We start from the raw sequence: 23,267 nt of genomic DNA on the forward strand, positions 1-23,267 counted from the left end.
TGATTACACCGGGGGTCGGGGTTTGGGGAGGAAGATGATGGAGGTAAAGTGCCGTTTTCCTCACAGTGCATACTATCAATATGACTTATCACAACTGATGTTGACCTTGAAGTAGGGACCTGACTGAGGGCATGTTGTCAGGTTTCTCCACTGCAAAGTTCTTCTTTTTCTCTTACTTCCATCCTGTCCTCTCTGGAAGGCAGTCACTGTGTGCAGCCTACCCTCAGGGGTGAGGAGTTACGTTCTCCCTCCTTTAAGGCAGATTATCTCAGTTAGTTAGAATTCTTCTGCGTGGGAGATCTGTCCCTCTCGCTTCATTTATGCCCTTATTTGATCATTTTCTGATATTAGCAGGTACTTGTAGATACTTATTTTCACATTTTGGGTTTTGATACTTCTTTATCTGTTGCTCAAAGTGTTCCAGCTTTGGCCATTGGAAACTCCATATCTCTTACATATATATCCATTATTATAGGCACTGTGGGTTTTTTTTTTTTTTTTAAGACTTTCTTTACTTTCTGGCGCTATGAGATGCTCCAGGCCCTCTTGTATGTTTCCTGCCCCAGTCCTGGAAGTGGCCATTTCTTCAAGGAGCCCTGGTTCCTTTTACGAGAGAATTTATTGGTATTATAAACCAAGATCTGGGTGCCAGGTGTGTTCATTGCTACTGCAATATTGTTGCTCCTAAGCCCTCTTGGTGGACAGAACAAGGAAAAACATGTATATATTGTATTTATAAATCTGTAACTATCTGTACCGATACTAAGCTAAACATGAGTTCACACTGATGTCTTCAAGGGGAATCCGCTATCACAAGATCATTCTAGCCTTTTCCCCTTGCAGATATATAGCCTCCCACTCCTAGCAGTGAGAAACAAGGCTCCCACCATCTGCCTTCCATTTACTTAGCCGTTTGTCTAGTCCCAGTTTACACATATAGTGGTTTCAGCATCGTTAACCCATCCCTCTTGGGAAGCAACTTTATCAACTACCCTGAAATTGCTGCGTAGAATTCCTTTGGCTTTTGGGCTCCACTCATTTCTAGAGCTACTTGGATCATTTCCTTTTCTCCCCATCCCCTTCTGTGAAGTTGTTTCATACGTTTGGGATACGGATAGATTCCTACAGTCTCATGGCTCTTTAGGAGAGAGAAATGGGGAGATGGAGATGCGGCCGTCAGGGAACAGAATTAAAAAACCTGGGGATATTTAAGTATAGCTACCAAATGTGTGGTGGTTCCTTGCCACGGGGTGACAGGATTCTCATAATCTTTTCTCCCTCTGCTTCCTTTTGTCCCTACCCATTTGCCATGAACTAAATGTTTGTGTTTGCCCCAAATGCAGATGGAGGAGTCCCAGTCCTGGATGTGATGGTGTTTGGAGATGGAGCCTTTGGGAAGTAATTAGGATTAGATTAGGTTAGATCATAAGGGTGGGGCCCTCTGGATGGGATTGGTGGTTTTGGAAGAAGAGGAAGAGAGAGAGAGAGATCTCTCTCCCCACACAGGCACTGAGGAGGGGCTGTGTGCTGACCCAGTGAGAAGTCTGCCATCTACAAGCCAGAAAGAGAGCTCGTATCAGGAACTGAATCAGTCAGCACCTTGATCTTGGACTCCCAGCCTCCAGAACTGTGAGAAATAAATTCCTGTTGTTTCATCCACTGAGCCTACAGTGTTTTGTGGTGAGCAGGCTAATGCACCACTCTCTCTAGAAGGAGGATACGCACCCCTGCACTGTTGAGGGGCCCTTTCTTTAACCAAATCACCGATTCCCTTTCTACCTCTAAACAATAAAGGACCTCTCTTTCCTCCAGGGATCTGGGGTCAGCGATGGGTCTAGGTACATTTACCTATGAAAGCTCCAGGGTAAAGCTGCTATTGGAATTGTCTGATGCTATGATGGGACACTTTCAGCAAAAATAGGCATTAGGATCAAGGGACTGCTGCTCAGTGGACAGATTATAATCACTTAGTTGGAGGAACGCATAACCCCATTCCCCAAACATACCGAGCCTATGAGCGAGCAGGAGGGCCTGGTTTTAGAAGCAGGAAGCACACAGAGAAGGGTCGGAGGGCAGGCTCCCCGATGGCTCTGAGCTGGACTGGAGCCCCAGCTCTTCACTGTGGTCAGCCAGACAGCATCAAGTGCTCCTGTCCTGCCCGATCGTGAACTTGGAAGTGCTTGGTGAGCCATAACATTGCAACGTGGATGTGAGGGATTGGGAAAAGTTCCACGTTAAAGACCAAGGCTTCCTTGAGGCAGATTTTTCTTTGGGATGCTGCTGTGAGCTCTCTGTGTTTCTACTTTTATTGTTAAGTGTTTTTAGCTTCTTTTTTTTTTTTTTTAAGATTTTATTTATTTATTAGACAGAGATAGAGACAGCCAGCGAGAGAGGGAACACAAGCAGGGGGAGTGGGAGAGGAAGAAGCAGGCTCACAGAGGAGGAGCCTGATGTGGGGCTCGATCCCAGAACGCTGGGATCACGCCCTGAGCCGAAGGCAGACGCTTAACTGCTGTGCCACCCAGGCGCCCCAAGTGTTTTTAGCTTCTTTAGACAGATCGTCATGTCTTTGCCCCCCAGCTGTCTGCTCATGCTGTAGAAGCAGAGAAATCATAGGAGCTGTCACTGGCATAGGAAGCAGAAACAAGCTCCAGAGAAATGTGTGACTCTCAACTCTTATAGATGGGCAATTTAAAAAAAAGAAAAAAAAAAGAAAAACAAAAAAACCCTCTTAACTGCCAGGGAGGGGCTTCCTTTTCATTGTTTCCCTTTTGTGTTTCTTCCTTTTTCCTCTTCGTTTTTTCTCTTTCCTTTGTAGTGATCTTTTTCATGTCCAGGATTCAAAAAAAGTTATTTACTTTTATTGCCTGTTTCATTTCACAACTTGGCACCTGTGTTGATAGGAATGTCTGCTTCCTGCCACCCTCGGGACAGTCAAAGCGTACAGGGTGAATTTGCCAGGGCTTCACACCGTGATTTCTACCACTATGACTCAGAAGAGGCTCCAACTGTGGAGAGCCAGCCAGGAAAACAAATTACACTTTGGGTTTTCATACAAAACCTTTCTAAATTGAGCCCCTAGGAGAAAAATGGGACCTTTAAGTACGTTCCCGTTTCGCGGTGTTTTTCTATACGGTCATCACCCACCCGAATTCAAGAGTGTGTGTTCATGTTCAGCATTAGGCTAATGTCCAGAGGTTAGTTCGGGACATTACAGTTCAGAGTAGGTCAGTGTTTAGTATACAAGCATTTACAGGAGCACTTGGTGCATAGTATGCGTGTTTAAGAGTTAATTACATTATTGTCCTTATTGTGAACGAAAGAAGGGCTCTGGTGCGGCGTGTTGTGGGGCAACGAGACAGAGATGAGGGACTAACGTCAGTACTGGGTTTAGGCAGAGGAAAGTAAACTGGAATTGCCACTCTTGTGTTACTGGCATGGGAGAAGTGATAATGGGGGCGGGACTGGATCCCAGAGCAGTGGTTTGGGTCTAAGCACTGGGAACTACGGAGCTTGGAAGTGGTTCGTCTAACGTAAGTCAGGGGTACGTTGCATGTCTTTTCCCCTTTCTTTCTCTGAAAGCCTTTTTCCCTTTAGAAAATGTGATTCTAGCAGGTTGTCTGCTTGGGCTAGGCCTGCGAGAGCACGGGCATGGGTAGGTCAAGGGGTTTTGGAGAGGAGAGGGAAAAGGAGTGACATCTTTCCCTTTGGATTCTTTTAGGTTGGATTTGTTTCCGTCTTTTCTGGCGTGCCCAGGGTACAAAGGTATTTCCATGTGCTTCTGCCGTTGGTCTAAATGAAATGCAGACCCTACTTCTTCAGCTGCTCTTGGCACAGCCTTGGAGGTTCAGCTGCAACCAGGACGATAGGCAACTGCCAGAGGGAGGGGGAGAGAAGTAATAGTCCATAAAATTAGGGAAGGTCTGGCTCAGAATTTTTTGAGCAGGAATACCAGGTTTTGTGTTTCATTGGCACCCCCCAGGCTGCACACACGTCCTTGGGGATTGGGAACAAATGCCCCACAGATCTCCTCCTGGGGTGGAAGGTGAGTAGGTTGGGCAAGGGAGGCATCTAAGTTTGCCACGACTGCCTGTATGTTCTGTGCTTTCGTTTCTATAACTGACATTCCTCGAAAGAGTTGTCTTTACTCTGTTCTCTTGCTAGCCCGCTCTGGTCCAGGTTTCTTTGCCTTCCTAGTCGGCGACAGAGCGCTTGTCAAGGTCACTCTTGATCTCCATGCTGCTCAGTAGAACTAGCATCGCTTCCTAGTCTTGATCGGCTTATTAGCAGCTTTTGGCTTGTCGGACCCTCCTTTCTTTTTGAAACCCCAGCCTCCACACTGCCTGCTTTTCTCCACCCCTTGGCTCTCCCTGCTCAGGTTATCTTTGTTCCTTCTCTTCTCACTCCTCAGTGTTGCGGTAGTGGGGCCTCGGCCCTCCTTGGATCTCCTTAAATGCAGATAGTGATTCGCTGGGTCTGGGTGGGGCTCCCAGGGGGCGCTGTGACTGGTCCAGGAGCACACTGTGCAGCAAGGCCCCGGGGCTCTGTCCTCAGCCTCTCCATCCTCATCCGGCCCCTGGCTTTCAAGAACCTTTGACTCCTATCGGTGACTAACCACCTGACTTGGGATAAGACCCAGAGCCCTTTTGGATTCCTGCACGCCACCACAATTTGGCTGCTGCCCACTGCTCGGCCATCCCCCGTCCCTCCCCTGCTCGCCTCTCAATTTGTTCTGGCGAAGTTGGCTTTCTTGCTGATTCTCCCAACTCGAATAGTACATCCCTTTCTTGGGAACGCTAAACTTGCTGTTCTGTGTACCTGGTGTTCACATGGCTTGCCAAGATCTCCTCCTAGCCTCCCTGTCAGCCCTTCCCCTCTCAGAGAGGCCTTCCTTGACCATTGTAGCTCAGACGGGTCTTCACCACCACCTTGCTCGCTCCTTGCCCGGCTTCGTTTCCTTCACAGCACCTGTCACTATTTGACTTACTTGTTTATTCTCTCTCTCCCCACTAACACGTAAGTTCTGTGGGAACAGAACCTTGTCTGTGGAACTGCTATGGAAGGGGGCCTAGTCCAGAGAGAGGCTGTCTGTGAGAACTTGAGTGACTAAACGGAACATTCATGTCAGCATATCCTCAGTGACTGGGTGACCCCTGGATAACGACACTCAGTTCCAGTGGCTTCGTTTACAAGGGCTGGGTTTCAGGTATTATTACCATATTTTAATTATCATGACCTATTAGAAAGAAACTGAGATACAATGGGCGTGTAAATGAGAAGACACCATCTTCTCACAGCATGGGAAGACCCAGTAGTTTTATGGCAGATGGCACGGACGAAGGTTTCACAATCGTTTGAATAAAGAAAGGGCATGGAGAGCTGCACAAGTTGACGTGTGCTCGGTGAGACCTGGAGGACCTGCGCTGTAGGGGTCAGTGTCTTGCTTACGTGATGTATGGTGATTCAGTTTCAGCAAAACGAACATTACCCTGTGTGTTGTGAGTTTGAATTGTATCGGCTTCATTTTTTTTAAAAGATTTTATTTATTTGACAGAGAGAGAGACAGCCACCAAGAACAGGAACACAAGCAGGGGGAGTGGGAGAGGAAGAAGCCGGCTCCCAGTGGAACAGGGTGCCCGATGCGGGGCTTGATCCCAGGACCCTGGGATCATGACCTGAGCCGAAGGCAGACGCTTAATGACTGAGCCCCCCAGGCGCCCCGAATTGTATTGGCTTCTTAAACATATTTTGCTTAATGTGCAGATTTGTTTGGGTTGTATGGTATCCTAAGAACTATAATAGTTTTATATTCCTATATTAGGTTAACACCAAGGGTCTTTGAGAGCTTTTTCTTTAAAGATATCTGTACTGATAGAGGCTCATGAAAGACTTAAATAGGGACACCTAGGAATAGGTTTTAACATCTCAAACTGCTTGTGAAAAGCTGTTTTTAACACAATAAAGATAGTGTGGCTCTAAGTGGGCTCTTTCAGCATGCTTTCAAAAGAGTGAAATTTAAAAATACCCATATTCCTATGAATACCAAAGAATATACTGACAAACCCCCAAAAGGATAAAGTAGGTAATACTTTTGTTTATTCACATCATTGAACCTTCTGTTTCTGCTTACTGCTTCAATTTCTAATTATTGAAAAGCATCCTGAATTGTGAAACTTCTCCTGAGGCATCTGCATAAAGTAACGATATTTCTGCATTAAACAAAGACAGTGGAATCGGTGGCCTTTCCCCCTCCGGCCAGGGCTGGGGACACGAAGGTGTGCAGGTAGGAGCTCCCAGTCCTGACTTTTGCCCCAGCTGCTTCTGGTGCCTGGAGACTGGAGAGGAGGGGATCCTGCCCTTGGGAAATGAGACCCAAGAGGAGACAGATTCTTGCTTTGAAAGGAGCTGTGAGTGGTATGTCCACACACATTTCATTTGAATATATGTGTTTGTTAATATCCTGTTCATTTCTGTCTTCGTCCCTTTGGGCTGAAAATACCAGAGGCTGGGGTGTTTATAAACCACACAAGTGCATTTCTCACTGTTTTGCAAGTCCACGATCAAGGCGGCAGCATGTGGCGTTCTGGTGAGGACCCCTTTCCTGGTTCATTGCTGGCGCCTTCTTCCTGCGTCCTCATAAGGTGGAAGGGGCTGGGGGACTCTCTGGGTTCTCTTTTAAAAGAACACTCATCCCACTGATGAGGGCTCCACCCTCAGTGACCTGAGCACTTCCCAGAGGCCCCACCTCCAAATACCATCATCTTTGGTGGTTAGGAATTCAACATGAATTTGGGAAAGGGCGGAGACACAAACATTGAGACCACAGCAACTCCAAATATAATTTGAGGCTCTCATGCTAACGGGCTCAGCCATGTGGAGCTGTGCAGCCGGGGACACTGGGGCAGAAGGCGTGGAGCAGAAGGTGGAGGTGAGGTGGGAGGGCTTCAGGAAGGGAGAAGAGCAGAAAGGACTTCAGAAATGCTCAGATTATCTAAAAGAACTTTCCGTCCTCCAGTTACCTGAGTAACCGGCGAGAGCAAGATGCAGCACGTTGGGCGTGACTTCGGGCCCTGGGATAGTCCCCCTTCCCCTGCCGCCCACCCAGAGTTTATCGGTGCCATCAAACACGGGGGGTGATAACTGAATGAATAACAGACAACCTGCATTTACACATGTGGGAACCTGCTAGGTTTCTACTTTAGGTTTATTTTGATTTTATATGTTAAGATCTTTGGGTGGCTCCCCGGTGTTATCTTCTGTTTGTTCTTAGCAGTCACGCTGTGTGGGACCCAGTAAGCTTCTGCGGGCAAACCCAGGTGCCTGTCATTTGTAGCCTCCTCTTTCTGGGTCCTGTGCCAACAACCCAGGGCTGCATTTACGGCGCTTGGCTGGTTTGTGAATTTGATGGCTGCAGGGAGGTGGGAAGGCCGCATGCCATGGACCCTTCCTGGGTGGTGCTGGATGTTGCAGTCATCTGGCGAGGTTTGCTCAGGATGCCGACTCCCGCCATCTTTTCCCAGAGGAGGACAAAGACAGACAGATTTCCCTGGTTCATCTCACTTTGAGCGACCAAGAAGAGATACTTTGCAGAAGGCGTAACATTTATCCCAGGGGAGGGTGTTTAGCTTTGGAATTCACTTTGCAGACGTCGTGTTTGAGGAGGTTCTGGAGATCGGGCTTGTTACGGCCGGCATTGCTGGCATTCCAGTGTGCCTGAAGAGATGCTTGATAACCCAGGGCCTACCTTCTACTTTTGAAGTGTGCACATCTTATAAACATGGCTGCTGGGGGTGGCGAGAAAACAGTGACACAGGGGCGCCTGGGCGGCTCTGTCGGTTAAGCATCTGCCTTCAGCTCGGGTCATGATCTCGGGGTCCTGGGATCGAGCCCTGCATCACAGGCTGCCTGCTCAGCGGGGAGCCTGCTTCTCCTTCTCCCTCTTCCTCTGCGCCCCCCCCCCCCCGCGCACCCCTCCCTGCTCATGCGCACACGCTCTCTCAAATGAATAAATAAAATCTTTAAATTAAAAAAAAAAAAGTGACACATATAACGGCTGGAGGTAGGAGCATACGTGAAGGGTGGGCATAGGAGATATGTTATGGGAAACCTTGGCTTTTACAAAATAGTTCAAATTTTAAAAAGTTACGTGCATCGTGCGTACTTTATTAATTAGTTCATTCATTTCTTTGTTTGGTGCCTGCTATGTGCAAGACCCTGTCCTGAGTGCCGGAGGAAGGCCTCGTTGGGGAGTAACACTGCTCCTGACATCTGACAGTCCAGAGATCGGCTTGCTGGGTGCCAGTGCGGTGGGACGTAGGGGTGCATTTTCCACAGCCGTCTAGCAACCACGCCAACGTGGTTGTATCAGATGCTGTGGGAGGCAGAAAAATGAAAACGTGGTCCCCGTGCAAGAAAGAGCTCAGCTCTTTGGGACAGACGGTCTGGGCCTAAATCCATCGTTGCCCCGAGCCAGGTGTGAGGTTGGGGGAAATCACTGGCCCATGAAGTGTCGACACATCTCTAAAAGGGAGAGAATAGGGGCTGCGGGGCTCTGAGCAGACAAGATGGTACAAAGAAAGCCTCCCACACTTGCCAGGGTACGGTGCAGCCACAATGTGCATTTGAAAAACCTAAAATGCAGGTGTTGGGACAAAACTGATCAACAGAAGAGCCACTGCCGGAGAGCCTGTGTGCAGCCGTGTAAAGCAGACTGTCCTGAAATCCAGAACAGTCCTGCGGGAGTAGCCAAGCCTGAAGAAGGAGCAAGGTTTACGTAGCTGAAAGGAGATCGTTTTTTTCCTGGAGGAAGAAAATGTTGGAAGTTGAGGTTGTAATAACAGGGTGAGGATAGAAGCTTCTCTGCTGGGTCCCCGCGCATGTTCCCTTCCTCTTGGTGGCCTGGGAGATGTTTTAATGGTGATAACGTGAATGTGAGCACAAATTTCGCACAGGGTTTGAGGAGCGTCCTGGGGTTTAGAGGTGCCTACGATGTAGTTAGTGACAAGGCTGGAGAAATTTCTCGGGAAATACAAGAAGACGCCCCTAGGTTTTAGGAGGTTAATTTCTTGGCTTCAGTGTAGGTACTTTTAGGTAAGTATCACGTGTCAGGAATGGCAAATAGGTTTTATGTCTACACGGATTGTCAGTGACTACAGGGGTGCAGTGTTGAGGAGGATTTTGAGGCTGGATTTTGGCTTATAGAAAAAAGGCAGTATAGATGACTTTGTGTTTATGTGTGTGGGGCTTACACTCCATATAGGAAACTACAGGACAAATGTCATGGATCTCTGGTTAAAGTCTTTGTGCCTGGCAACCTAACGACATTCGTTTTATTCTTGCGGCAATTATTTATTGAATTTCCACTATGGACACAGCACTGCACTTTAGATTCTCAGCTGTTGTCTGGGTTCTTAATTAGTTAGTAAATTATTTCAGGATGTTGGTGGTTAATGCTGTTTGGTTAACCAGTGGGGTTTTTAGCCTCTGCGTTGTATTTAAAAACACTTTATGATCACAGCTTTCTTTTTTCTTTAAATTTTAATTTAAACTTTTTATTTAATTTATTTTTTTTGGACAAGGAGTGGGGGGAGGGGCAGAGGGCGAGAGAGAGAGAATCTTGGCGTGGAGCCCAACACGGGGCTCCATCTCACAACCTGAGATCATGACCTGAGCTGAAATCAAGAGTCAGATGCTTAACCAATTGAGCCACCCAGGTGCCCCAAGAAGTTAGCTTTCTTGGGGCCATAAGCGCCATATTACATTTTTCGTCATTTATTATTTTCTGTTATTTCCTTTAGCCTACAATGTATGATTTAATATTCTCAGTTACCCTATGCAGTCATCATAAGTAATCCGACTTTAGAGATGGGGAAACACTCAGAGATGTTAAGGAACCTGTCTGGAGACAGGATTTGACTTCAGTCAAATGTCAGACACGTTCCCCACCCCTGCACCTGGGGCTGGGCTCCATTACTTGTCCTCACAATTGCACACTTCCAACTCTTAGCCCTGCGTCGGTGGGAGAACTTTTTAGAAATCGTTTCTGGGTCAAGGGGTGAAAAAGGATGAATAACATATCTTCAACATTGTTCGGACATGAATTCCGTATTTTTTTTCAGAGACCATGTAGAAAATAAAATGTCAGTCACTGAATTTTAGAATTGAAGTTGGGAATAAAGAACTCTAGAAATATATTGGCAATACACACGCGAACCAGGTTAAAGAAGAGGAGTGGGGTCAAAATGGCCAAAAGTGGAACGGAAGCGGATGTCGTGGGACCATCCATGGAGGCGGGAGGGGGCAGACCTCCAGAGGAGACGTGGGGGTCCCTGGAAAGCCAGCTTGGCGCCCGTGCTCCAGTCTGAGTGCAGTCAGATTGCTTTGCCCTAGTGACCCCTGATCCTTAGACTCCTGCTTGACTCTCCAACGCATCTATCCTCGGTATAAAAGGAGCCTTTCTACAGGCTTTTCCCTCCACCCCTCTCTTTTTCCACTCTAGTTTTGTATGAGGTGGGTGGACTTAGGGAAGCTGCATTCAATTTTTCCCCCCAAATGGAAAACTTTTGGTTGTCATTCTCATCTTATTCAAACCATACTGAGCTATGTAGGTTAGCCAGCAACTCTGCTGTCATTTTCAAACCTCAGAGTTTATTTTTGAAATTATTTTCCCAGGGAGTTCCAAAGGCTTGACTGTGTGAAGACATTTCCTTTGAAATCTTAAAAGTTTGTTCAGTTTCCTGTGTTTGTACCACAGAACTGATAGGTACACAGGAAGGAAGAAAAGAGAGAATGTAAAGCTTCGTTTAGGTAAGACTGCTTCTTCCTGTCATGTTTGGGAATATGCACATTTAAAAACCAGTATGCCTTTTGCTAATCTTAGGCTTTTCACACTCTGATTTTTCACTTTTATCCAGTTGAAGTTCTACGGATCTTCCCCCTAAAATTCAGTCTTCCCACCTGTCCTCCAAGCAAGGCTTAGGAGTGAACATTTTGTCCACTCTTTAGAAGTGTTCACTTGTGTGTCATCAGACTGGCAGTAGCTTCCCTCTGAGCAGACAGCCACGAATCCCAGTCAGGGGAGATGACTTTTTGGTTTGGGGCTCACTTCCGAGTTTCTAGAATAAAGCTCAGGGCTGCTCTGAGGATGCTCAATGGCTCCCTACATCTGCCATAGTTGCTTTTTTAAATGATATGATAAAACAGGGATTACTCATTCCAAGCAAACATACACAGAATCCCTTTCCCATGCCAGGTGCCATGCTGGGTGGTTGGGCAAGCCATGGCGGAGACGTTTCCGAGTGCCTGACTCTGTTTCCATGGTAGCTGGCAGGACCTTCGGAGTGGCTGCTGAATAGGCTTCCAGGTCTTGGGGGTGCCACGGGGATTTAGAGCAATGAGGTGGGGATGTGTGGCCCGGCATTGCGACTAATCTCTGCACTCAGCTGGTAACATGTGATGTCCCAGAGAGAGGAACTGTTTCTGTTGGGCATATGTTCATAGTTCCTCCAAGTGCTAAGCTCTTTGTTCTTACTCAGAAACACACTCATTGATCTCGCTAACTAAAGCAATTATCATCATTTAGTGGTCTTTTCCAAAAGCATTATTTCCACTTCAAAACACCACTTTTATTTGCCAAGTGCCACAATGTTACATCCTGGCAATTGGTCTGCATTTATTGCCAAATTATGTAAGTCCTTTGGTTGGGCTTAGTCCCCAACCGAGCAAGTGTGTTCTGTGCAGCACATTAGGATTGTGGCGTGGCCTGGTGTCTGAAAATGAACAGCTGTCCTTAAATTCATTCATTAATTCAGTGTTTACACTGTGATTGGAAAGGAAATCCGCATTTGTTTAAAACACCCGTGCCCAGCTGAGAAATGTCATTCTGCGAAAATATTGGATTGAGGTTTGTTGTCAAGGAAATGTAAATTGTGGACATTTCATGAAATTCAAATATGCGGATTAATTTGCTAACAGGGAGCTAAGATTATAATAAACCGAGGTGGCCTTATTCAAAGATTGAAATGTAATTAGTGTTGACTGTAGTAGCAGCAGCTGATGAAAAGGGCTGTAAAACCCTAGAAAGGAATTTTATTAATAAATAGTAGGAGAAATATTTTCATAGAAAACTCAGAGTCAGCGCAGAAGAGATTATTGGTGAGTAAAATGTGACCCCATTTAGCAAATATCATAAACAAAGCACTGCAGTGAACACAGTTGTTTGTTCAGAAACTCTTCTGTTAAGAAAGGCTTTGTTAGAAACCTTAATGAATGCAAATACTTCAAGGTTCCGAAAAACACAAGCCAGTGCTGCTTGCACACAGGATTGGGACACACCTGGGCATTCTGGTCTTGGCCTCTGCGCATTGCTTCCTCAGTCCAAGATAGGCTGGCTGGTCTTGTTCTAGTATTGAAATATTTAGTAAGTATTATTACCCTTGTCAACCTAGATCAGTTTAAAAGCAGGGGGTTTATCCCCCTTTCAAAATCCCACTGAAAAGATTGTAAAGGCACAGAAGCGTTTCAAGCTACAAAGACAAAGCATGGCAGACTTCGTGGAGGAGAGCTTGCTCACAAGGGGAAGAGAGACCGTTGTATTGGTGGTGCTGGAGAAACGGGGCGACTTCCCTGCAGAGCCTCTGGGAGGCTGAGAGATGGAAGGCGTCGGTTGCCGTAGGAGGCGGGGATGAGGGCTGAAACCTAGGGAATTATGTGAGAGCCTTGAGCTGCTAGCCCTCCAGGGCCCTCTCTGCACCCTGGATATCTGGACACCCATCAGCCTCTACTCCCCTCCCCACCCCAATCAGCAGACTGGAAGTGTGTTCCCTGGAGAAATTGAACTGGAGTAATCTTGGAAGGAGGTATGGATGGCTGAAAACAGGGGGATTGAATGGGAGCTGGGACCTCCATGCTCTTCCCCTGCCCTGTTCCATAATGCAGCAGCCAGGCTTGTGCAGCCCCAGCAATGGATGGGAAGAGTCTTTCCTTGAGAAATCAAACCATTCCAGAAAAAAATGCCCCAGATACTGAAATGTGTGTGTCCCTCATTGGAAATCTGGGTACACCCCCATTCCTTGAAGCTTGCCAGCGAATAACTGCTCTGCACTCTTACAGAGGCTCCGCTTTTAGTACTTTACTGTGAAATAACATCGGGCAGCCAAGGGTCTGAGTCCTCTTAGGAAAGGCTTCAACAGGAAAGAAAGGACCAAAACAAACCAGCAAAGAGAAACCTTACAGAAGATGGAGATACTGCAGAAAGCAGAAAAAAAACATACTTGCTTTTGAATAAAGTTATAGTTAGTATCTTGAGAGAGAGAGAAGCTATTTCATGTCTAAAATGAGAATAGCGTTTATGAAACAGGACTAATTAAAGAACAAGAAGGAGGTAGTGGGGCTTACAAATGAAATACTTGAATTTTAAAAGAAGTTGAGGATGTAGCTCTCAAAAAGTAAAACGAACAGGACAGAGTTGAAAAGTAGGTGAGGAAAAAAAAAATCCAAAAAATTGAAACTCAGTCTAAAAGGTACAACATTACTAATATCTTAGATGCAAAAACCAAAACCAAAATGAAATGGTTCTCTGAACATTATCACAGAAATAATACCAGAACACTTCATAGAATTAACGACCTGAATTTCCAAATTGAGGAAGTATATTAAGTGCCCATGTTTTATAAAACCCTCACTCAGATACATCATGGTGAAATTTCAGCCATAATAGGGACAAAGAAAAGGTCCTAAAAACTGTCAGAGAGAAGTGCACAGGGCAACACAAGGAAAGGATGTCCTAATAGAAGAATTCTTGGAGGCATCCCTGGAAGCTACAGGATAATGGAGTAATACTTTAAAAAATAGGAGGGAAAATTATTTCTACCCTGGGTCCAAAATCCAGCTAGACTATCAATAAAAAGTAAGCATAGAATAAAGACATTTTTCAAAACACAAGGACTCAAAAAGTTTACTCCCTCGGACCTCTTATAAAGCTACCAGAAGTGTGCTGCCTCAGACCAATTGAGTGAACTAAGAAAGAGGAAGATCTGAAACTTAGGAAACCATATGGTGCGGAAGGAAGAGAACAGCCAGACCCTAATATGAGGTGGGAGGACGGAAGGCACTAGGGGAAAAGACCACCACATATCTGATATTTTGATTATTCCGAAATTAGTCCTGGTAAGCATCTAACATGTGATATAACCAACAAAAGGATTTAAGGATAGGTAGGTGTGTCGAAAAGAAGACAAGTGAGAATCAGATTTTAACTCTAAACAAGTTAAAAGTTTTATAAGGAAAGATGACTATAGTCTACAGTTTGGCTCTTTAATGAATAAATATTTACATAGTCATAATAATATATATCAAAGTAATATATAAAAAATATATAATCATAATAATATAAATATAAATGGTATTATTGAGAAGCTAGCAGAATGGGAAACTTGCATGTACGGAGTGTCATCTCCCATAGTAAAACTGGTAAGTTAGGCAGTTGCAGCGAGGCGTATTACTGGGCAACATGGAGTGAGTACTGGTGAAAGAGCTAAAATTTGCAATTGGTTTCCTCTGGGGAATGTGATCGGGTTGGGGGAGGAAGCTGAAGCGTCCAGGTTTTCATTATATCTTGTTTTATTTTGATTAAAAATGAAATTATCTAATGCTGTTAGGATGACTGAAAATGAAAGTAGGCATCACGAAATCTTTGGGGGGGTAGTGAGTTACTAATGGATTTGCAGATGAGTTACTTCTCTAAGTTGTTCCTCTTTGTAAAATTGGGAGTGCTGATGTCTACCATGTCTTCCATTTAGAAGAATAATCACTAAGTAGAAGTGCCAGCACTATGCTAGTAGGAGACAGACGTGTCCAGGAAGTCCAAGACAAATTGGAAAGACAAAATAAGTCAGAATGTACTACAGTTGAATAAATAATTGGTAAGGTTGTATGCATGTATTTTGAATTCCATGCCTTAAAAAAGACACTACAGCCACTACCCATTAAATGTTGACAAAAATTATCCATATGTTTGTCCACAAAGGAAACCTAATACATTTAAAAAGGAAGGAATAATAGAAAATTTTTTGACTACAGTACATGTAGAAATTCATAATAGACAGAAGTAAGGACCGTTCAAGCCAAAACGACACAACAGCAAACATACTGGATATGAAAAAACTCTCAAAAACAACTCATGGGTCAAAGAAGAAATCAAATCCACAGATTGAAACTATTTAGGAAATAATGATAGAAACGTTACTGTGATAGAAATTATTGGCTGCCTTCCCAGCATCAACAGGACATTGATTTTGTTGAGGGTGTCAATGACCAGCTAAACATCTCTGTTTCTCAGTCTGTCCTTGTAGATGGGGGTGGCCATATGATTAAGTTCTCACCAATGAGATATATATAAAATAATGGTGCGTGGGACTTCCAGGAAAGCTCCTTAAAAAGGTTGACTCAGCTGACCTAATAAATCTTTGGCATATGTGATGCTGAGTTAGCCATTTTGTAATCCTACGGTGTTTAATACTTGCTAAAAGTAGATGAATGGAAAGATAAAAGAGGTATTCCTTGGAAATATCCTGCCACCCATTCCGGCCTTGGACTTCTTGCCTCTGGGGAAAAAAAGATTCCTAACTCTCAAATTGCTCTTTTGGGTGTCTTTATTAGTAGGAACCAACACGGTTCCTAACTGACAGAGTCAGATATCACAACTCATGGGATATAATTAAAGAATAAGAATGAAATAAATGAAGCATGCAAGTCAAGAAATTGGAAACCGAACAGCAAAATAAAGGAAAGCAGAAGGAAATAACAAAGATCAAACTAGAACTCAATAAGAAAATTAAAAAAGAGAAATGATTGAGAAATCTTGACAGCTACTTCTTTAGGGGAACAATTCTTTAAAAATATATACAGATAGATACACATTTTACTTGCATAATCAAGAGTTAGATTAAGAAAGCACAAATAAATGCAACTGGATACTGAGAAATTATAAAGGAGATGAAATGATTTGTACTTTGTAAAACGCCGTGCAAATAAACTTAAGAATGTGGATCAGATAGATGATTTTCTTGGAAAATGTGCTACCAGACTGACTGCAGAATAGAAAGAAAACTGAAAAAGGCCCCTTGCAGTAAAAGAAATGAGACAGCTGTTATGTGTGACCAGTTGTTACTGCTCTTCCTGGGGCCTCTTTGCTGTTGGAGGTCTCTGGAGGGGTCAAGTGAATTTCTAGTGGGAGGCCTCGGAGTGTGGGGTGGGCTGGGCGTCCTGCCTGGTGATCTGTGTGCGGTCTTTGACAACGGTGGCCACACCCCAGAAAGGTGATGGCACTGATTCTTGCCATTAGGACACATCCCATAATAAGGGGCCCCAAGTCTTCAGTTTTTTATAACATTTTTCTCATCAGTGTGTTACTGGAACATTTTAAGTAAGAAAAAATGATGAAAAATGATTTTTTTCATGATTTTTTAAATTTAAATTCAATTAACATATAACGTATTATTGGTTTCAGGGGTACAGGTCTGTGATTCATCAGTCTTATATAATACCCAGTGCTCATTACAACACATACCGATAAAAAAATTATTTTTATCATTTACTCTCATTGTCAGTCTCACGAAGTAAAAACAATGTTCTGAACATTATATCCAAATAAATAGAAAGATTTCAAAGCAAGATTGTGCATAAAAAAGGTTGAAAGTGCTATTCCAACAGGAAGATCAGTAGTACAGGAGAGAAGAGAAAGTGGTGAACATCAGAATGCCTTCGGTCTTAATCGTTTCACGGAAAAGTACCTTGTTCTCAAATGCTAGTAACTGGAACATCCTATCGGTTAAAAATAAATAGCATGAGGTGTGAGGAAACCAGCTAAGGAAAAAAACAAAGCAACCAGAACGGCCTGTCACCTAGAAACAGAATAAGGAGGTTATGCCAACAGTGTCAGGTTATTATGCCCGTCTTCCCCCCCAAAGGCCAGGGTTCAAGCCCAGTGCTGACAACTCCATGGTCACGGAGGGCATCCGGACAGACCTGTTCGGATAAGCATTTGGTTCTGAAGTGTCCTTGCTGGTTAAAGTGTTCCGTTTTCTTTGAACTTTCCCCTCATCATCTTCATTTAAACAGATGTAATTCTAACCTAATGTCCTCTTTTTACCCCATCTTTCCCTGGCAGCGGGAACAGTGAACCATGGAGCTGTATTTTGGTGAATATCAACATGTGCAGCAAGAATATGGCGTCCATCTGAGACTCGCAAGTGATGATAGCAAAAAATCAAGGAATTCCCAACACTCTAAGGCAGGCTCCTATGGTGTCAGTATCCGGGTGCAGGGAATTGATGGCCACCCCTACATAGTCCTGAATAACACAGAGCGGTGTCTGGCAGGCACATCTTTTCCTGAAAATGGGCCACCATTTCCATCTCCAATGATAAACAACCTGCCCCCGCATTCCAACAATGGGTCTGTGCTGGAGGGGAGCAGCGCAGAATTGCAGCTCCCAGAAAATCCTTATGCCCAACCCAGCCCAGTAAGAAACCTGAAACAATCCTCTCTCTTTGAGGGCAAGAATGGGGTTCTAGAATGCAAAGAGGGGCCAGTGAAGTCATCCCACATGTTGAACTTTCAGAGACATCCAGAGCTTTTGCAGCCCTATGACCCTGAAAAGAATGACTTGAACTTGCAAAATCGCCAGCCTCCTGAGAGTAATTGGCTAAAGACTTTAACAGAAGAAGGTTCCAACAATAAGAAGGCTTGGACTTGCTTCCCCAAACCTAGTAGTCCCCAGCCTACCAGCCCTCCTTTGGAAGATGGGGGCAAATCCAGCGTGACGGCCATTCGTTTGTGCAGCTCCGTGGTCATCGATGACCCCAAGAAGCAGACCTCAGTGTGTGTAAATGTTCAGAGCTGCACCAAGGAGGGGCTGGGGGAGGAGGCCCTCTCCCCTAGTGGGAGGTCCCTAACGGCCCCCAGCCCCCACACTCATCCCGAAACCAAGAAAGCCAGGCCGGATGTGCTTCCGTTCCGGCGACAGGATTCAGCGGGACCTGTCCTGGATGGAGCGCGGTCCCGGAGGTCCTCTTCCTCATCGGCAACTCCCACTTCGGCCAACTCTTTGTACAGATTTTTACTTGATGATCAGGAATGTGCCATCCACGCTGACAACGTGAATCGTCATGAAAACAGACGGTATATCCCCTTCTTGCCAGGAACCGGGCGGGATATTGACACAGGATCAATTCCTGGTGTGGATCAGTTGATTGAAAAGTTTGACCAAAAACCCGGTCTCCAGAGGAGAGGAAGGTCTGGGAAGCGAAACAGAATCAATCTGGAAGACAGGAAGCGGTCCAGAAGCGTGGATAGCGCCTTCCCTTTTGGTCTCCAGGGGAACACCGAGTACCTAAACGAATTTAGCCGGAACCTGGGCAAGTCCAGCGAACACCTCCTGCGCCCGTCGCAGGTGTGCCCTCAGAAGTCACCCGCTCAGGAGCACCGTGGGAGACAGAGCGTGGGCCGGGCCTTCGCGAAGCTGCAGGGGGCCCACCTCAGGCCTCCCCAGCAGAGCAAAGATGGGAAAGTTCCAGAAAACAGAGGTGGTCGGGAGAGTGCAAACACGCATGCATCTTCCCTCCCGGCACAGAATAAGAAGGAGGAGGAAATCAAAACAGCCACCGCGACGCTGATGTTACAGAATCGGGCGTTAGCCACTTCGCCCGACTCTGGTGCCAAGAAGATCTCTGTGAAGACATTTGCTTCCGCCTCCAACACTCAGGTAATGCTAGTGGGCCTTTCTTTCCTTCTTTTGTTTCTTCTGCAGCTCAGTGCTGCGGGAGGCTACAGGACGCAGGCCCTCTGACTTGAATCACTAATTGCCTATCCGATTCGCTTCAGTTTTCCCCTACGGAATTTCCAACCTGCTGCCAATCGTATGGTTTTCCAAGTTCATTCAGGTACGACTGGAATCCCATTGTGTCCTGTCTGTCAGGTGACTTGTCAGACACCACAGGCTTGATTTTTTTTGTTTGTGTACGTGTGACTTCTGAAGGTGTGCAGAATTTGTTTCCACACAGAGGTTCAGTGCTTAGGTTTGGGTAGATAGAGTGATTTCTCTCATGAAATTGAGTGACAGCGTTAATATCTGGCCTGAGAAATTAGGTTAATTTTAATTTGGGTGAATCCCTAAGGGACGGAATTTATTTAAGTGGTATATTTAGTGTGTTGGTAGTACCAATAAAAAATAATGATAGTGGTAAAAATGATAATAAGGTTGGTAAGTGTCAGGCACTATTTGTTGTAGATTCCAGGGTTGCGCCAACCCTAGGAAGGTAGGTATTATTAGTCTCCATTTACAGGTGAGAAAACTGAGGAGAGACAAAGTTAAGTAACTTGCCCAAGGTTATGGAGCTGCTAAGTGGTAGAGCCAGTTGTAATGAGGATCCTTACCTGAGGAATTGTTTTTGGAAAGAGGAATGTGCTTGGAAGCTTCTGCTTCATGGTTTTGCCTTCTTCCTGGAAACTCCATCCTGTGGTCTAATAACAGGCTTTGTGTTCCAGGCCACACCGGATCTGTTGAAAGGCCAGCAAGAGCTCACTCAACAAACCAATGAGGAGACGGCCAAGCAGATACTTTACAATTACCTCAAAGAAGGGTTAGTGACTTTCCTTCAAGGAGCCAAGTCTTGTCCTTTCTGGTGGGGTCTTAATTTCCTTTTCTGAGACCTTGTGTTTTGCCCTCCCTTCCTGCCCTGTGTGAATTATTTGAGGTTTAGGAGTCAATGGCTGGAGTTTGCATAACAGTATTGGAGTCTTGGGTGGTGGGTATGAAGAGCAGGGGGAAAATGAATTTATATATATATAATTTATTATTTTTTTGAGTAATCTCTACATCCAATGTGGGACTTGAACTCACAGCCTCAAGATCAAGAGTCGCAGGCTCTTCCGACTGAGCCAGCCAGGGGCCCCCATTTTACAAATGACTCCTTATTGTTTAAAAAGAAGTTCAAAGATGGGAAGAATGTCTACTCTTCACTTTTGACTGAGTCTGCCACCTTGAATTCTTCATGTATACAGTAGTAATCAATCGTCCCTTATTAGCAGTTATAAATAAAATCACCTTTTCCCCCTCCCTGGAGTTGACATTGGCCAGGAGCCTACGATTCCATGATTGTTAAAGCATGTATGAGTCATTTGAAAGCACTGCTTTTCACATACTTATCTTGGAGGTTGAGTTTGAGTAATCTGGTTTTCAGTCCTTGCTTAGATATTAGGTCAGGAATTTGCAGTTTCTGTTTCCATTGTCTCATCAGATAGAATTAAAAAGGAAAAAAAAAAAAACTTTACAACCTGACGTGACTGCAAGTCACTTGGCAAGTACTCGTTGGTATCAAAACACTTCATATTTTTGCATCGTACCTTACAATTACAGACCTGACAAAAGAGGTTCAGAATATAAGAGAGGGGCTCTTTTTGGCATGGGGGTGGGGGTGGGGAGTAACTGAAGAGATTCTTCTAGCTAAGAGCTAGCTGTTGGTGTCTCTCTGTAAGGGTTTTACCATGTTTCGATTCAGGGAGAAGAACTTTTGATTTTTAGAATTCTCTAAATTCTTTTATATTTTTTTGCTCATGATTTATTGAGAGACTGCTGAGACAGACTTCAGAGGAGGTGACGATTTGAGAAAACTTACTTAAAATGTTTTCCTAATTGCCAGGTGACAGAAGGTGTGGTCGAAGTTAATAAAACTCTATCTGGGGGCTCCTGGGCGGGCCAGTCGTGTAAGCATCTGACTTCGGCTCAGGTCGTGATCTTGGGGTCCTGGGATCGAGCCCTGCTTCGGGCTCCCTGCTCAGTGGGGAGTCTGCTTCTCCCTCTCCTTCTGTGCTCTCTCTCACTCCCTTGCTCGTAAATAAATGAAATCTTTAAAAAACCGACAAACAGAAAAACTCTATCCGATCGTTACCTGTGGAAGTGTAGACAGGGCTGTGGTGTTGACAGTCTCCACTTGGGTGAGTTATTTTTTTAAACACAGGCTGAAAACCAGTTAAAGTCACTGTAGATCATTCTTAGTGTTAGATTTACAAGTAAAGTGTGTGGCTGTGGGTTGTGTGTGAGAGAGACACACACAGAACAAATTCCTTGCTGGAACGAATAGAAGTCATTTGAGCCAAACAACAAATTACTAAATTTTCACTGTATGTTTTCTCCAGGCTTAGAATGTGGGTACATCTCTTTCACATGCTCGGAAATGGGAACCCTCATCCCAAATTGAGTGTTAACACACAACAATTTATTTGAAGAGAAAAACACCATCCACCCTGTTCTTCTCACACTGGCTTTGTCCGGAGCCTTAATTAATTCATACCTCTTGCAGTTATCTTCTTAAATGGCTCTGTTGTTTATATGTCATGGCACCTCAAGTATCCTGAGACCCATGGCTGTACCCCTCATGGTTTTTTCCGCTGCCTCTTTTCCAGAAGCACCGATAACGATGATGCGACGAAACGGAAAGTCAACCTGGTCTTTGAGAAAATCCAGACTTTAAAGTCTCGAGCAGCAGGGAGCACACAAGGAACTAACCAAGTAAATGGGAGTTCTGTATTCTGTAGAGGGCCTTTAACTTGGAATGTGGCAAACAAATTGCTGTTTCTTCAGCCTGTACGTTTGGTTATTGCGGTGAGTGGGAAGTTACCTGAGTAGGGAGCAGGACCTTAAACAGAAGATCATGCTGTAAACATGGTTGTGCACCTGCCTTTTTTCCAGAAAGGTTTTAAGAGATTTTATTTTAAAAAGATATAACTATAACAAGATGAAATAAAAAGGTGATGAAATTTAGAAAGAGAAAATAAGAATAGGAAGAACCAATTGAAACCATGGATGGAGAACCCTAACATATCCAAGGTGTCGAAGGAAGGTGAGTGTGAACTGGACCCAAGCTCTAGCGCTTCAGAGAATAAGGAGTGCAGCCTGGTGAAGCCAACCAGCATGGGTGGAAGAAAAAGGAACGAGTGGTGTGGGGCCAAATTCTTTTTTTAGAAAACTGCCTGTTTCGTTTATTGTACTGAATTCCCGTTGGGACGGGGAGACTTTTTTGGTTGTTAAAGCAGTCGTCCCATGTCTGATGAACATCTGCTACAAGCCAGACACACCCCGTGCCCTAGAAGGAAGCAACGTTGAGAGGGATGACTATAAGCTTGTTCCTCAGTCCTGCACCGCCTTGACTTGGGACCCACTTCTTGTCTGTGTGTCTTCTCGCTGCCCCCCACCCCCGGCCCCGCCCGGGGAACTCCGCATGGAAAGGAAAGAGTACACCAGGGACAGTTCACGGGAAGTTTGTCTACAGCTTCTTCGTAACTTTGGAAACATACGTATACAGGGTGTTCTTAGGCGTCAGCTCCCTCTTTTCTCTCCTGTTCAGCCCTCAGCTAACCCATCGCTGCTGCTATGGCGTCCGACAGAGCGATTACGTACACACGCGTGCACTATTCCCATGGGGGAATCTTTATACCCCTGGCTTATAGGCAGGCTTCAGGGCCTCCATATAGTTCTTAAAATTGGTTTAGGGGTTTTGTGCCAAAACTCTGAGATCCAAGTTATCACTGTGACTCTTGCTTTTCACTCACCTACATATTTTTAGGGTGAACACATCCTTTGGCCTTGATGTTAAGATTGTCATTGTGGGTCACAGACTCTGGGTATCCAGACCAAACTGGGGAAGTTAGGTTAAGCCCTCTGGGATCCGGGACACTAACAGCGTCTCAAAAGAGTAAAGAAGGCTCTGGGAGAAGACGGGAAGGCAGGTGGTTCTAGGTAGAGGGAGCAGCATGAACAAATACAAAGAGGCTCGTGTTGCTATGTTTAGGGGACTGGAGGTAATTTAGCGTAGCTGGAGCAGAGAGCCAGGGTGTGGGGAGGAAGTGCCAGATAGAAGGGACCTTGGAAATCACAGAAGTTTCCATTTTTGGCTGAAGGTGATGGGCCATCATCGATGGGCTTTGAGCGGGAACGAATAGCGTGGTATTTGTAGAAATTCATTCTTTTTGTAGCTTTTGGAGAGAGGTAAGATAAGAGGAAGGGAGACCAGTTAAGCTGCTGCCGAGTCAAGCCAGAGATGATGAGAAGATGAACCATAGCTTTTAGACTCCTGGCTAAGATCACAGCACCATGACTGCTTAATTGCTCAGACTTTTCTACTCCTGTCTCTGCCTGTTATTTTCTGAATCTGATTATCTGTGGGCAAAGGCTTTGGAGTTTTATCTTTTTGGTGTCCGTTGAGTGATTT

General features: G+C 45.0%; 1 protein-coding gene across 4 annotated transcripts in view; it reads left to right on the plus strand.

Moving 5' to 3' along the window:
• Positions 1–23,267, plus strand: part of CGNL1 (cingulin like 1) — a 152,721-nt gene that overhangs the window by 38,839 nt on the left and 90,615 nt on the right. For 2 of the 4 annotated variants that reach the window (XM_087859245.1, XM_045788219.2), the window contains exons 2-4: positions 17,168–18,763; positions 19,546–19,640; positions 21,463–21,568. In XM_087859245.1, coding sequence (XP_087715371.1) covers positions 17,183–18,763; positions 19,546–19,640; positions 21,463–21,568 — 1,782 coding nt within the window. In that variant the 5' untranslated portion in view covers positions 17,168–17,182. Of the gene's footprint in view, positions 1–7,973; positions 10,807–17,167; positions 18,764–19,545; positions 19,641–21,462; positions 21,569–23,267 lie in introns of those variants that run through there. The other 2 variants (XM_045788389.2, XM_045788311.2) reach the window with 2 other exon arrangements.

Source organism: Ursus americanus, chromosome 36 (assembly GCF_024610735.1).
Source record: "Ursus americanus isolate L20-20 chromosome 36, mUrsAme1.1.p, whole genome shotgun sequence".
In the NCBI taxonomy this organism is placed as follows: domain Eukaryota; kingdom Metazoa; phylum Chordata; class Mammalia; order Carnivora; family Ursidae; genus Ursus; species Ursus americanus.